Here is a 13,755-nt window from a genome sequence, read left to right on the forward strand (position 1 = left end):
TATAGGCACTGGTTGGTTTTTAAACGTATAATGAGGCTRTGCATATTCACATGTAAAAATGCAAAAAATATATATTAGAATGCTATTCGAAATCATTTATCAACATATCATTTGATATTTGATTTTATGCTTCAATAATAAATAGTATTTTCGGTTTCTCGTGTGCATGAAAAAGGGTTGTTTTTGATAAGCTATTGTGATTGTWTTATCAGACACAAAATATCCTAGGCTATATATTTTATTGTGATGCATAACACCATGTGCGTAGCTTTTGGGATTAGATTGTTTTTTTTCATAGCGCCACTGCCTCCGGGAAATGTAGGTCAGTCCTTGAGTTTTGGGCGTTCTCTGTTTAGCCCAATGGTTTAGCCTACCTTTTAAGGCACGCCCAGTCTCCCAAATCACTTCTTTGCAGTAGGGCTGCTATGCTGTCACTTGTAGATTGCTAGAGTTCACCTGGCGTGCTGCTATCACGCACTGTCTGTCTGCTTGAGAATAGGCATCAGCATCAGCATCAGCATCACGATAATCGATGTAGAAATGAAAAACGATGTGGAGGGGGAGCTTTAGTTTAGTCGAGCGCTGTAGTGGTATTTGATAACTGCGACGGCTCCCAGCAACAGGTGTGTTCTGTCTAGACATACAGAACGACAGGTGAGATTTCTATATTTTCAAACAATAATTTGAATATGAGAGGATAATAACTTGTCTAGCATTTTTTAAATATATTATTTCCCTTTTACATTAATCTAGAACTCTCTCTCTCATTGCTTCTTGTGCTTAACCCATTTTTGGTAATTTTCTTCTAGATTCTAGAGGTTTAGTTGAATGCTGATAATGGGGCACTTACATGGATAGAGACAGACAGACATCCCATGCAGCCAGTGCAGAATGCTGTTGCCTCATCTGGTTTTTGTAGTTGTATTTTCTAGAATGCTGTTTGCCTCATCCCTGTCTTTCTAGTCTTTTTCCGTGGTACAAGTAACCTGATCCTAGATCTGGGACCAGGCTATTGTAGAACGCARGATGACAAGGAGTGYAATGATAACTCAAACAGACTYGCTACCCAGGCTAATTGTAGAAGCATTTCACCCATAAATGACAACCCCGATTTGTAAGTTTTCAAATAAGGGAAATGTCACCACTAATATCCTACACAATCACMCTTAATGTGAGAAAGGTAAGGCGCTGTCAAGAGTTTCAGAAGTGTCCCTTTCCAGTTGGCACTGTATCACTCACAATCATGGCTTGGTTTGTATTCTCTGGGTGTATATGTTTGTCTTTGATCTCCTTAGGTGCTTATTAGTATCGCTGCTGACGCCATAGACAGGGTGGCTGTTGTCATTCCATAGTGTGTGTGGGTGGGGTGTCAAGGGAGGCTAGGCTACTGGGCCAGGTAGCAGGCTAGAGGTAACAACTTACAGGTATGACTGCATGCCTGCTCTCTGATGCATGCTGGTTTACCTACCTGCTTCCCAGTGTAGTTTCAGCTGACACTAGCTGACCAATTCCCAGATGACCAGCTATGTGAGAAATGTGTGTCTGTCAGCCTGCCTCATTTTAAACAGCATCGGTTTTGACCTAGTTGCTACTGTTGGTATAATACAGAATACAATACAACCTAATCTCGAACTTTGATTCTTTAAATCATCTTAATTGCATTTTCTTCTCTCTGTTTTCACAGCAAACCCAAGTCTTCCCAAATCAACTTTCCACCCTACTCCTCCTCGTCCGTCTTTCCTTCCCTCGCCCCACCTCTCCATCACCATGTCCAGCGGAGCCCTGGGGCGTCTCAGCACCTTGACTCTGAGTGTGAAGCAGCTCAGCCGGCTGCCTCACCTCTCCGACATCCTCCCCTCTTCACTCCCCTCCCTCCCGTCCCCCAGCCCCACCGTCCTTGTCTCCTGCGTCCCCACTCTGTTCCAGGAGCCTTACATCCTCTCCGGTTACCGCCCGGTGGGGCAAGACTGGCGCTGCTACCTCCTCAGCCTCTTCCAGAGACACAATGAATCCCTCAACGTCTGGACACACCTTCTGGCAGGTCCCCTGGTGCTACTACGTGTCTGGGCCTATGGATTGTCCCTAYACTCAGCGTCCCTGCCTCTCTGCCTGTACATACTGTCTGCCCTCACCTACTTGTGTTGTAGCGTAGCAGCCCACCTGCTCCAGTCCCACTCCGAGCTGGCCCACTATTCCCTGTTCTTCCTGGACTATGTGGGTGTGTCTGTGTATCAGTATGGCTGTTCCCTGGCTCACTATTTCTACTGCTCTGAGCCTGCCTGGAGGGAGAGCACCGTAGGTACTTTGTGTTTTGTTTTATTATTATTGCTATGGGAACACACTTCTCTCCACACTCTAGTGCACTTTATTCAACCTGTCTGGATCCCAAGTGATACCCTATATAGTGCACTACTTTTCACCTGGGCCCAAAGGGAACATAATGCCATTTTGGATGCCTTAGGTACACTGTTTTGTTTTGGGATACCAGATTCTGATGTTGTGTTTATAATTGCCTACGGAGGATTACAGTCTCTCAACTCTTACTAAGTGTTCCACAAGGTGGCTTTTAAATCTGTAACATGTATTGCCGATTGTTGTAATATTGTGCTCCGGTGTGAAATTTCCCCTAGATACTGTTCTAGGATCAGCTTCCCCTCCCTCAATCCTAACTTTAACCATTAGTGGGGGAAATGCAAAAGTGACCCAGGATCAGCATCTAAGGMCAATATCACCCTATTCTTAATACTGTGGAGTGACAAACTGTTCTACCTCTACCTCTAGGGTTCTGGTTCCTCCCTGGCGCTGCCCTACTTGGCTGGCTGTCCTGTGCCAGCTGCTGCTTTGCCAAGTCACGCTACCGCCGGCCCTACCCGCTCCGGAGGAAGATCTGCCAGCTGATCCCGACCAGCATGGCCTACTTCCTGGACATCAGCCCTGTAGCCCACCGCCTGGCCACCGTACCCTGGGGACAGGACCCCGCTCTACCGCTCCACGCCCTGCAGGTGGGTGGATGACTGGATGAATGAATGGAGGAATTATCATGGCTGTGGCAACTCTATGGGCCGGTTTCCCGGACACAGATAAAGAAAGCCAAGTCCTAGTCTACAAAGCATGGTCAATGGAGAATCTCCATCTGTGTCTGGTAAACTGGCCCATAGAGTTGCCTGAGCCATGAAAATACAACAATACAACACACACAAAAACGATTGAGGATTTAAAAAACACAATTAACAGAGTCAACTGACTTGTATCCATTGTGGTCCTCCATTTTTAGATGGCCTTCTTCCTGCTTGCAGCCCTCTTCTTCTCCTGCCCTGTTCCTGAGAGGTTCTTCCCGGGGCGTTGTGACATCATGGGTCAGGGTCACCAGATCTTCCACCTCTTCCTGTCTCTGTGTACTCTGTGTCAGCTGGAGGCCCTTTTCCTGGACTATGGCAGTCGGAGGGATACAGTGCTGCAGTTGTATGGGGAGAGGCAGCTGTGGTACGCCGGTGTATCCTTCCTCGCCCTAGCACTATTTAGTGCCCTGACCGCGGTTGTCATGAGGAGGCATGTACAGAGACGACTGGAGAAAGGTGAAACTGTGAAACAGTGAGGAATGGCAGGGAGAGGAAGAATGAGAGACATTTTCAGTGTTTTGAGAATGATCATGTCCTGTAAATGTATAGAGAGACAGTATTTATCTAAGATGCTTTGTAGCAGATAAAGGGTTCTTGCCTTAAAAGATCATTTGATTCCTGTACAATCTAACCATTTCCTTCTTTGTTTACTTCCTGGACACAGGGTAAATATTTATTTATTGCCTATTTCTGACTAGTTATTGATCAATAAGCTTTGATTCAGTAGCCTGATCCCAGATCTGTTTGTGCTGTATAGCCAACGCCTGTGGACATTGTCATGCCAAATGTACAAACAGATCTGGGACCAGGCTATTGATTCAGTTTATATCTGAGGAACCCATGAAGGMTTTTTTTTTGTGTTAAGCTTAATGGAATTTCACCCCAAAGTCTGTCTGATAAAGAGTTAGTGAAATTGTTAAAGCTGGATTTTTGGCTTTCCCTTTCAGCTGTCGGAGTGAGACAGGGCAGGCCAAGCACGGGACTGAGCAAACAAAGAAGTCKGTTTTATTGAGCAGTGAACAGAACAGGCTGTTATTTTGGCCATAGTGACAGGCAGACTATAGGCCATGCAGAGCAGGATCTGGCAACTAGAGCGAGTGGGTTGAGGATCAGGAGGGGAGCTGTGGGTGACGAGGAGTGATGCTTTTATACAGGCTGAACCTGGGTCATATTGGATATACTAATTGGCATTTTTACAAAACAAGCAAAAGCATTGATGCAAGACAAAATCTACACAAAGAAATGTGTTGTGTGATTGGGATCTAGACATATTTGTATTACATCATAATGAAAAAGCCCATCAACATCCATAAATAGGATGACTCGCTTGGGAATGTGAATTTTCAGAAAATCAACATGAATGTAGAATTCTATAGCAAGCTTGTTGTTTCTATGGCCGGTGTTGAATACCAGTATTCTGTTTCTATGGCCGGTGTTGAATACCAGTATTCTGTTTCTATGGCCGGTGTTGAATACCAGTCTATGGCCGGTGTTGAATACCAGTATTCTGTTTCTATGGCCGGTGTTGAATACCAGTATTCTGTTTCTATGGCCGGTGTTGAATACCAGTATCTGTTTCTATGGCCGGTGTTGAATACCAAGTATTCTGTTTCTATGGGCCGGTGTTGAATACCAGTATTCTGTTTCTATGGCCGGTGTTGATATCCAGTATTCTGTTTCTATGGCCGGTGTTGAATACCCAGTATTCTGTTTCTATGGCCGGTGTTGAATACCAGTATTCTGTTTCTATGGCCGGTGTTGAATACAGTATTCTTTTCTATGGCCGGTGTTGAATACCAGTATTCTGTTCTCTAGGCCGGTGTTGAATACAAGTATTCTGTTTCTATGGCCGGTGTTGAATACCAGTTTTCTGTTCTATGGCCGGTGTTGAATACCAGTATTTCTGTTTCTCTATGGCCGGTGTTGAATACCAGTATTCTGTTTCTATGGCCGGTGTTGAATACCAGTATTCTGTTTCTATGGCCGGTGTTGAATACCAGTATTCTGTTTCTATGGCGGTGTTGAATACCAGTATTCTGTGTCTATGGCCGGTGTTGAATACCAGTATTCTGTTTCTATGGCCGGTGTTGAATACCAGTCTATGGCCGGTGTTGAATACCAAGTATTCTGTTTCTATGGCCGGTGTTGAATACCAGTATTCTGTGTCTATGGCCGGTGTTGAATACCAGTTTTCTGTTTCTTATGGCCGGTGTTGAATACCAGTCTATGGCCGGTGTTGATACCAGTATTTTCTGTTTCTATGGCCGGTGTTGAATACCAGTATTCTGTTTCTATGGCCGGTGTTGAATACCAGTATTCTGTTTCTATGGCCGGTGTTGAATACCAGTATTCTGATTTTAGTTGACATTGCAGTCCATGACAACCATGACAGTACCAGGCAGGCAGAGAAAACTGTTCAAACTTCCTCTAATACTGCCATTGGTACACAGCACACTTCCATCAGGTTTCTGTGCACACTATTGACCCTGGTTGCAATCTGAAATGCCACCCAATTCCTCATAGGGCTCTGCATGGTCAAGAGTTGTGCCTTCGGAAAGTATTCAGACCCCTTCACCTTTTCCACATTTTGTTACATTACAGCCTTATTCTTAAATGGATTAAGTTGTTGTTATTCCGCATCAATCTACACACAATGCCCCATAATGACGAAGGAAAAACAGGTTTTTAGAAWTTTTMTWATTTTTTTTACTGACATTACAAGCTTGGCACACCTGTATTTGGGGAGTGTCTCCCATTCTTCTCTGCAGCTCCTCTCAAGCTCTGTCAGGTTGGATGGGGAGTGTCGCTGCACAGCTTTTTTCAGGTCTCTCCAGAGATGTTCCATCGGGTTCAAGTCTGGGCTCTGGCTGGGCCACTTCAGAGACTTTCAGAGTCCCCAAAGCCACTCCTGTGTTGTCTTGGCTGTATGCTTAGGGTATTTGTCCTGTTGGAAGGTGAACCTTCACCCCAATCTGAGGTCCTGAGTGCTCTGAAGCAGGTTTTCATCTAGGATCTCTGTGTACTTTCCTTCAACCTGACTAGTCTCCCAGTCCCTGCTGCTGAAAAACTTCCCCACAGCATGATGCTGCCACCACCATGCTTCACTGTAGGGATGGTATTGGCCAGGTGATGAGCGGTCCCTGGTTTTCTCAGGACATAACACTTAGCATTCTTGCCAAAGAGTTCAATCGATGTTTCATCAGACCAGAGAATCTTGTTTCTTATGTTCTGAGAGTCCTTAAGGTGCCCTTTGGCAAACTCCAAGCGGGCTGTCATCTGCCACCACTGAGTGGCTTCCGTCTGGCCACTCTACCATAAAGGCCTGATTGGTGGAGTGCTGCAGAAATGGTTGTCCTTCTGGAAGGTTCTCCCATCTCCACAGATGAACTCTGGAGCTCTGTCAGAGTGACCATCGGGTTCTTGGTCACCTCCCTGACCAAGGCCCTTCTCCCCCGATTGCTCAGTTTGGCCGGGCGGCCAGCTCTAGGAAGTGTCTTGGTGGTTCCAAATTTCTTCCATTTAGGAATGATGGAGGCCACTGTGTTCTTGGGGAACCTTCAATGCTGCAGACATATTTTGGTACCCTTCCCTAGATCTGTGCCTCGACACAATCCTTTCTCGGAGCTCTATGGACAATTCCTTCAACCTCATGGCTTGGTTTTTGCTCTGACATGCACTGTCAAATGTGGGACCTTATATAGACAGGTGTGCGCCTTTCCAAATCATGTCCAATCAATTGAATTTACCACAGGTGGACTCCAACCAAGTCTTAGAAACATCTCAAGGATGATCAATGGAAACAGGACGTACCTGAGCTCAATTTGGAGTCTCATAGCAAAGTGTCTGAATACTTATMTAAATAAGGTATTTTCTTTTTTTATTTTATACATTTGCAAACATAAAAAACAAAAAAACTGTTTTCACTTTGTCATTATGGGTTAGTGTGTGTAGATTGATGAGAAAAATAATGTAATCCATTTTAGAATACGGCTGTAACGTYAAACAAAATGTGGATTAAGTCAAGGGGTCAGAATACTTTCCCGAATGCACTGTAGATGGGAAATAGGGTACTATTTGGGCCGTGTCCCCTGATTCTGCTTCTCTGCCCTGGTTGGCTCACCTGTTCTAGTACTGTAGTACAGAACAACCATATTTCTGTGGACTGAAGACTTTCATTGTGAAAATGATCTTACTATGGGGTTTTAGCCAGCCAGCTCTTAGGAAGAAGAATTTAAAACAGAGAATTTGGCCTATTGGGAAAAATATACAGTATATATATTTTTGTTACAACCAATATTGCTCATTCTGTGATCGAACCAGATATAGAGACCAAACCTGACATAGTTGACAATGGCAGTATGATATATAATGGCAATATGATATATAATGGCATTTTAAACCAAATGTGATAGACCAGAGGATTTTAATTGATCCACAGCAGTGACATATTATTTTCAGGCCGATGTTATTACACCTGACTCAAGTACTCAAGGGCCTGATGATTAGCTGAATCAAGTGTGCTAGTGTTGTCCTAGCTGGAGTATAAATGAGCTGGTTGAGGAGCCTCTGTACTAGGACCGTAATTGAACCCTCAAATGCTTCGATCGCCCCGTAGCATTCACTTCTGTCATAATGAAGTCCTTTTTGAGAGGCTAGTTAAGGATCATATCACCTCCACCTTACCTGACACCCTAGACCCACTACAGTTTGCATACCGCCCCAATAGATCTAACGATGACGCAATCGCCATTGCACTGCACGCTGCCCTATCCCATCTGGACAAGAGGAATACCTATGTAAGAATGCTGTTCAACCACTATAGCTCAMCTTTCAACACCATGGTGCCCTCCGAGCTCATCACTAAGCTCGGGGGCCCTGGGTCTGAACCTCGCCTTGTTCAACTGGGTCCTGGACTTGCTGACGGGCCGACCCCAGGTGTTGAAGGTAGACAACAACAGCTCCGCCACGCTGATCCTCAACATGGGGGCCCCACAAGCACAGCTGTAGGAGGGCTGAGGGTGCTGCGGTACCCCCTGAAAATCAGAATGAATAATATATATATTATTTCACAAAATTAGTGCACTTTTTTGTTTTTCAGCATCTCTACTTTTGGCAAAAAAAGTAGTTGTATAATTAAGAACAGAATCTTGTAGGATTCAATATTTGGAATTGTAAGAGTTGTTGCCCCTGGCCCTTTGTGATGTCATGTCTAATTGGAATCCAGAAAGAACAAAACCCTGTCCCTTTCTCTGTGATGTCATTCTAATGGAATCCAGAAAGAACAAAACCCTGTCCCTTTCTCTGTGATGTCATTCTAATGGAATCCAAAAGAAAACAAAACCCTGTCCCTTTCTCTGTGATGTCATTCTAATGGAATCCAGAAAGAACAAAACCCTGTCCCTTTCTCTGTGATGTCATTCTATGGAATCCAGAAAGAACAAACCCTGGCCTTTTCTCTGTGATTACATTCTAATGGAATCCAGAAAGAACAAAACCCTGTCCCTTCTCTGTGATGTCATTCTAATGGAATCCAGAAAGAACAAAACCCTGTCCCTTTCTCTGTGATGACATTCTAATGGAATCCAGAAAACAAAACCCTGTCCCTTTCTCTGTGATGACATTCTAATGGAATCCAGAAAGAACAAAACCCTGTCCCTTTCTCTGTGATGCATTCTAATGGAATCCAGAAAGAACAAAACCCTGTCCCTTTCTCTTGTGATGACTTCTAATGGAATCCAGAAAGAACAAAACCCTGTCCCTTTCTCTGTGATGCATTCTAATGGAATCCAGAAAGAACAAAACCCTGCCCTTCTCTGTGATGACATTCTAATGGAATCCAGAAAGAACAAACCCTGTCCCTTTCTCTGTGATGACATTCTAATGGAATCCAGAAAAGAACAACCCTGTCCCTTTCTCTGTGATGACATTCTAATGGAATCCAGAAAGCAAAACCCGGCCCTTTCTCTGTGATGCATTCTAATGGAATCCAGAAAGAACAAAACCCTGCCCTTTCTCTGTGATGTCATTCTAATGGAATCCAGAAAGAACAAAACCCTGGCCTTTCTCTGTGATGTCATTCTAATGGAATCCAGAAAGAACAAAACCCGGCCCTTCTCTGTGATGTCATTCTAATGGAATCCAGAAAGAACAAAACCCTGTCCCTTTCTCTGTGATGACATTCTAATGGAATCCAGAAAGAACAAAACCTGGCCCTTTCTCTGTGATGCATTCTAATGGAATCCAGAAAGAACAAAACCCTGGCCCTTTCTCGTGGATGACATTCTAATGGAATCCAGAAAGAACAAAACCCGGCCCTTTCTCTGTGATGTCATTCTAATGGAATCCAGAAAGAACAAAACCCGGCCCTTTCTCTGTGATGTCATTCTAATGGAATCCAGAAAGAACAAAACCCCGGCCCTTTCTCTGTGATGTCATTCTAATGGAATCCAGAAAGAACAAAACCCGGCCCTTTCTCTGTGATGTCATTCTAATGGAATCCAGAAAAACAAAACCCTGCCCTTTCTCTGTGATGTCATTCTAATGGAATCCAGAAAGAACAAAAACCCTGCCCTTTCTCTGTGATGTCATTCTAATGGAATCCAGAAATAACAAAACCATGTACCTTTCTCTGTGATGTCATTCTAATGGAATCCAGAAAGAACAAAACCCCGCCCTTTCTCTGTGATGTCATTCTAATGGAATCCAGAAAAACAAAACCCCGGCCCTTTCTCTGTGATGTCATTCTAATGGATCCAGAAAGAACAAAACCCTGGCCCTTTCTCTGTGATGTCATTCTAATGGAACCAGAAAGAACAAAACCCCGCCCTTCTCTGTGATGTCATTCTAATGGAATCCAGAAAAGAACAAACCCTGGCCCTTTCTCTGTGATGCATTCTAATGGAATCCAGAAGAACAAACGCTGGTCTTTCTCTGTGATGTCATTCTAATGGAATCCAAAAGAACAAAACGCTGGTCCTTCTCCTGTGATGTCATTCTAATGGAATCCAGAAAGAACAAAACCCCGTCCTCAAACATTTACATCAAAAGGTGCAAAGTTCTGGTGAAAGACAGAAAACATCCATATCAAATTGTTTTTTTTTATTGATCAAGTAACACAGAAAACAACCACTTTTTGTACATCATTAATTGACCATCCTTACAAACCACTTAATGTAAATGTACATGACTGTATTGTACATATGCCGGTCATCTAGGGTTGTACCTGTAGACTTTCTATCAGCATGAAGAAAAACAATACACAATACAGTAAATTAGTACATTGAAACGTCAAGTGATATGTGGCTCAGTTGATAAGAGTATGGCGTTTGCAATGCTAGGGTTGTGGGTTCAAGAAGAAGTATGAACATGTAGACTACTGTAAGATGCTCCGGATAAGAGCATCTACTAAAATGGAAAAGTATGAATATATCATTTCAGTTTTCACATAGAAATAAGTTGCATTTGCAAAGTGTCATTGTAACACAGGAGTGATGGTTGCTGATAATGGGCCTCTGTAGATATCCCTTCTTTTTTATCAGCCGTTTCCAGCTACAATAGTCATTAACAATGTCTACACTGTATTTCTGATCTATTTTATTTTAATTGACAACAAAAAAATTGCTCTTCTTTCAAAAACAAGGACATTTCTAAGTGACCCCAAACTTTTGAACGGTAGTGTATATTTTTCTGTATAAAAAAAACGCCTAAAACAATGTACATTTTCTCACCAGAGATGTGTTTCCATCAAATTGACTTGTTGTTGATAGAAAGCTGTGCACATAAGAATACAGTTTACTGTTAAAATTACCATGTACCGAATAATAAAATACAAGTTAAATGTGTTTCCATCGCATTTTCAACTCTACTGATGGTTTACTTACAATTTKTTTTGCATTATATAGCAAGTGTGCCCACTCCGGCTTCTTCACCTGTGGGGGGGTCTGAGATGAGCCAGCCGGACAGCTGATGAAGTTGTGGGTTTGCACATACAAATAATTTCTGCACAAACTGTCAGAAACCATCTCAGGGAAGGTAATATGAGTGCTCGTCGTCCTCACAAGGGCCTTAACTTGACTGGAGTTCGGCGTCGTATCCGACTTCAGTGGGCAAATGCTCACCTTCGATGGCCACTGGCTGGAGAAGTGTGTTCTTCGTGGATGAATCCCGGTTTCAAATGTATCTGGAAGATGGCTGAAAGCGTCAATGGCGTCGTGTGAAGGTGAGAAAGGATTAATACGTTTGCAAAAATGTCTTTAAACCTGTTTTCGCTTTGTCATTATGGGGTATTATGTCATTATGGGGTATTGTGATGTCATTATGGGGTATTGTGAGATCATTATGTGGTATTGTGATGTCATTATGGGGTATTGTGTGTAGATTGATGAGAAAATATTTAATCAATTTTAGAATAAGGCTGTAACGTAACAAAATGTGGGAAAAGTCAAGGAGTCTGAAACTTTCCCAAGGCCCGAGTATGTATGTATGTATGTATGTATGTATTTATGTATGTATGTATGTATGTGTGTATATATATATATATATATGTACACTACCGTTCGAAAGTTTGGGGTCACTTAGAAATGTCCTGTTTTTTAAAGAAAAGCTCATTTTTTTGTCCATTTAAAATAACATCTAATTGATCAGAAATACAGTGTAGACATTGTTAATGTTGTAAATGACTATTGCAGCTGGAAACGGCTGATTTGTAATGGAATATCTACATAGGCGTACAGAGGCCCGTTATCAGCAACCATCACTCCTGTGTTCCAATGGCACGTTGTGTAACTAATCCAAGTTTATCATTTTAAAATTGATCATTAGAAAACCCTTTTGCAATTATGTTAACACAGCTGAAAACTGTTGTCCTGATTAAAGAAGCAATACAACTGGCCTTCTTTAGACTTGTTGAGTATCTGGAGCATCAGCATTTGTGGGTTCGATTACAGGCTCAAAATGGCCAGAAACAAAGAACTTTCTTCTGGAAATTGTCAGTCTATTTTTGTTCTGAGAAATGAAGGCTATTCCATGTGAGAAATTGCCAAGAAACTGAAGATCTCGTACAACGCTGTGTACTACTCCCTTCACAGAACAGCGCAAACTGTCTCTAACCAGAGTAGAAAGAGGAGTGGGAGGCCCTGGTGCACAACTGAGCAAGAAGTCAAGTACATTAGATTGTCTAGTTTGAGAAACAGACACCTCACAAGTCCTTAACTGGCAGCTTTATTAAATAGTACCTGTAAAATACCAGTCTCAACGTCAACAGTGAAGAGGCGACTCCAGGATGCTGGCTTTCTAGGCAGAGTTGCAAAGAAAAAGCCATATCTCAGACTGGCCAATAAAAAGAAAAGATTAAGATGGACAAAAGAACACAGACACTGGACAGAGGAACTCTGCCTAGAAGGTTAGCATTTACATTAATAATGTCTACTCTGTATTTCTGATCAATTTTATGTTAGTTTAATGGACAAAATATTTTATTTTATTTCAAAAACAAGGACATTTCTAAGTGAACCCAAACTTTTGAATGGTAGTGTATGTATGTATGTATGTATGTATGTATGTATGTATGTATGTATGTATGTATGTATGTATGTATGTATGTATGTATACATTATTATTATTATATATATATATAAACATTGCTCGTTCTCATGTCTTCATTTGTTTCTTTAAATTTTGGGGGGGAATTGTGTGTATTGTTTTATGTTGTTAGATATTACGGCAATGATGGAGCTAGAAACATAAGCATTTTGCTGCACCTGCGATAGCATCTGCAAAATATGTGTAAGCGACCAATAACCTTTAATTTTATTTAGATATATTTTTATTCCGGTCTGTGATTTTCTGTAGTCCTATAAATCACCAGTAGGGGTCAGTGTTGTCCTTAACGTGATGTCACAGCATGACTAACAATAGCAGCACAACGAACGATTTTACCTGAAGGAATTAGTCACAAACAAACAGTGTGTGCCACCACAGCTCATCAATGCTCAATTACCTCAACGGAGTATCCTTCACAGTCAATTCTGTAAAGTGTGTTCAAATCTGGTTGTTGTTGGAATGTGAGAAATATCATGGCACTCGTAAAAGTTCCCTTCATGCATTTCCATAAACCTCAGGAATTAATGTGTTGTATCCGGACAAAAAAATCAGTGCCATTTTTTATAGACAGACAGGAAACTATGGATTAGATAATAACCTCTAGAATCTCGACAGKGACACAGAACAACAACAGTACAGAGACTAGATCATGCAATCAGTCTGGTGAATGACAGACACCAGACAGACTGACTACTTGCTTTTGACTAGTTGATTTAATGACTGACTTCAATTTGATAGTTTAGGCTACGATTTGCCACAGCAGACAAATTAAGAGTCACTCGGCAAAGAAAAATACATATAACTATTTACTGTGGGTGTGTACGCTGCTTCGATTCTACTGTTTGGGTATGTTATTGACTTTGTCTACTTGTGTAGTATAGCATTAATGCTTATGTAATATACTGTATAATCTATCATCTGAACCTGTGGTGTGTAAGATACTGTATAATGTGTTGATATGAGTATTGAGAGGCATCAGGAAACAGACAACACAGGGAAAGAATGTTTGCATCCCAAATGACACCCTTTTGTAATG

At 42.2% G+C, this 13,755-nt stretch overlaps 1 protein-coding gene across 1 annotated transcript; it reads left to right on the forward strand.

The window, feature by feature from the left end:
• The first annotated feature begins 455 nt into the window (after window positions 1-455).
• paqr8 (progestin and adipoQ receptor family member VIII) lies at window positions 456-4,205 on the forward strand. The gene is made up of 4 exons (XM_024000597.2): window positions 456-654; window positions 1,685-2,299; window positions 2,782-3,002; window positions 3,275-4,205. Exons 2-4 carry the CDS (start codon window positions 1,768-1,770, stop codon window positions 3,593-3,595), a joined length of 1,074 nt encoding a protein of 357 aa, XP_023856365.1. The 5' UTR covers window positions 456-654; window positions 1,685-1,767; the 3' UTR covers window positions 3,596-4,205.
• Window positions 4,206-13,755: the final 9,550 nt, after the last annotated feature.

The sequence above is a fragment of the Salvelinus sp. IW2-2015 genome, linkage group LG14 (assembly GCF_002910315.2).
Source record: "Salvelinus sp. IW2-2015 linkage group LG14, ASM291031v2, whole genome shotgun sequence".
Taxonomy (NCBI): domain Eukaryota; kingdom Metazoa; phylum Chordata; class Actinopteri; order Salmoniformes; family Salmonidae; genus Salvelinus; species Salvelinus sp. IW2-2015.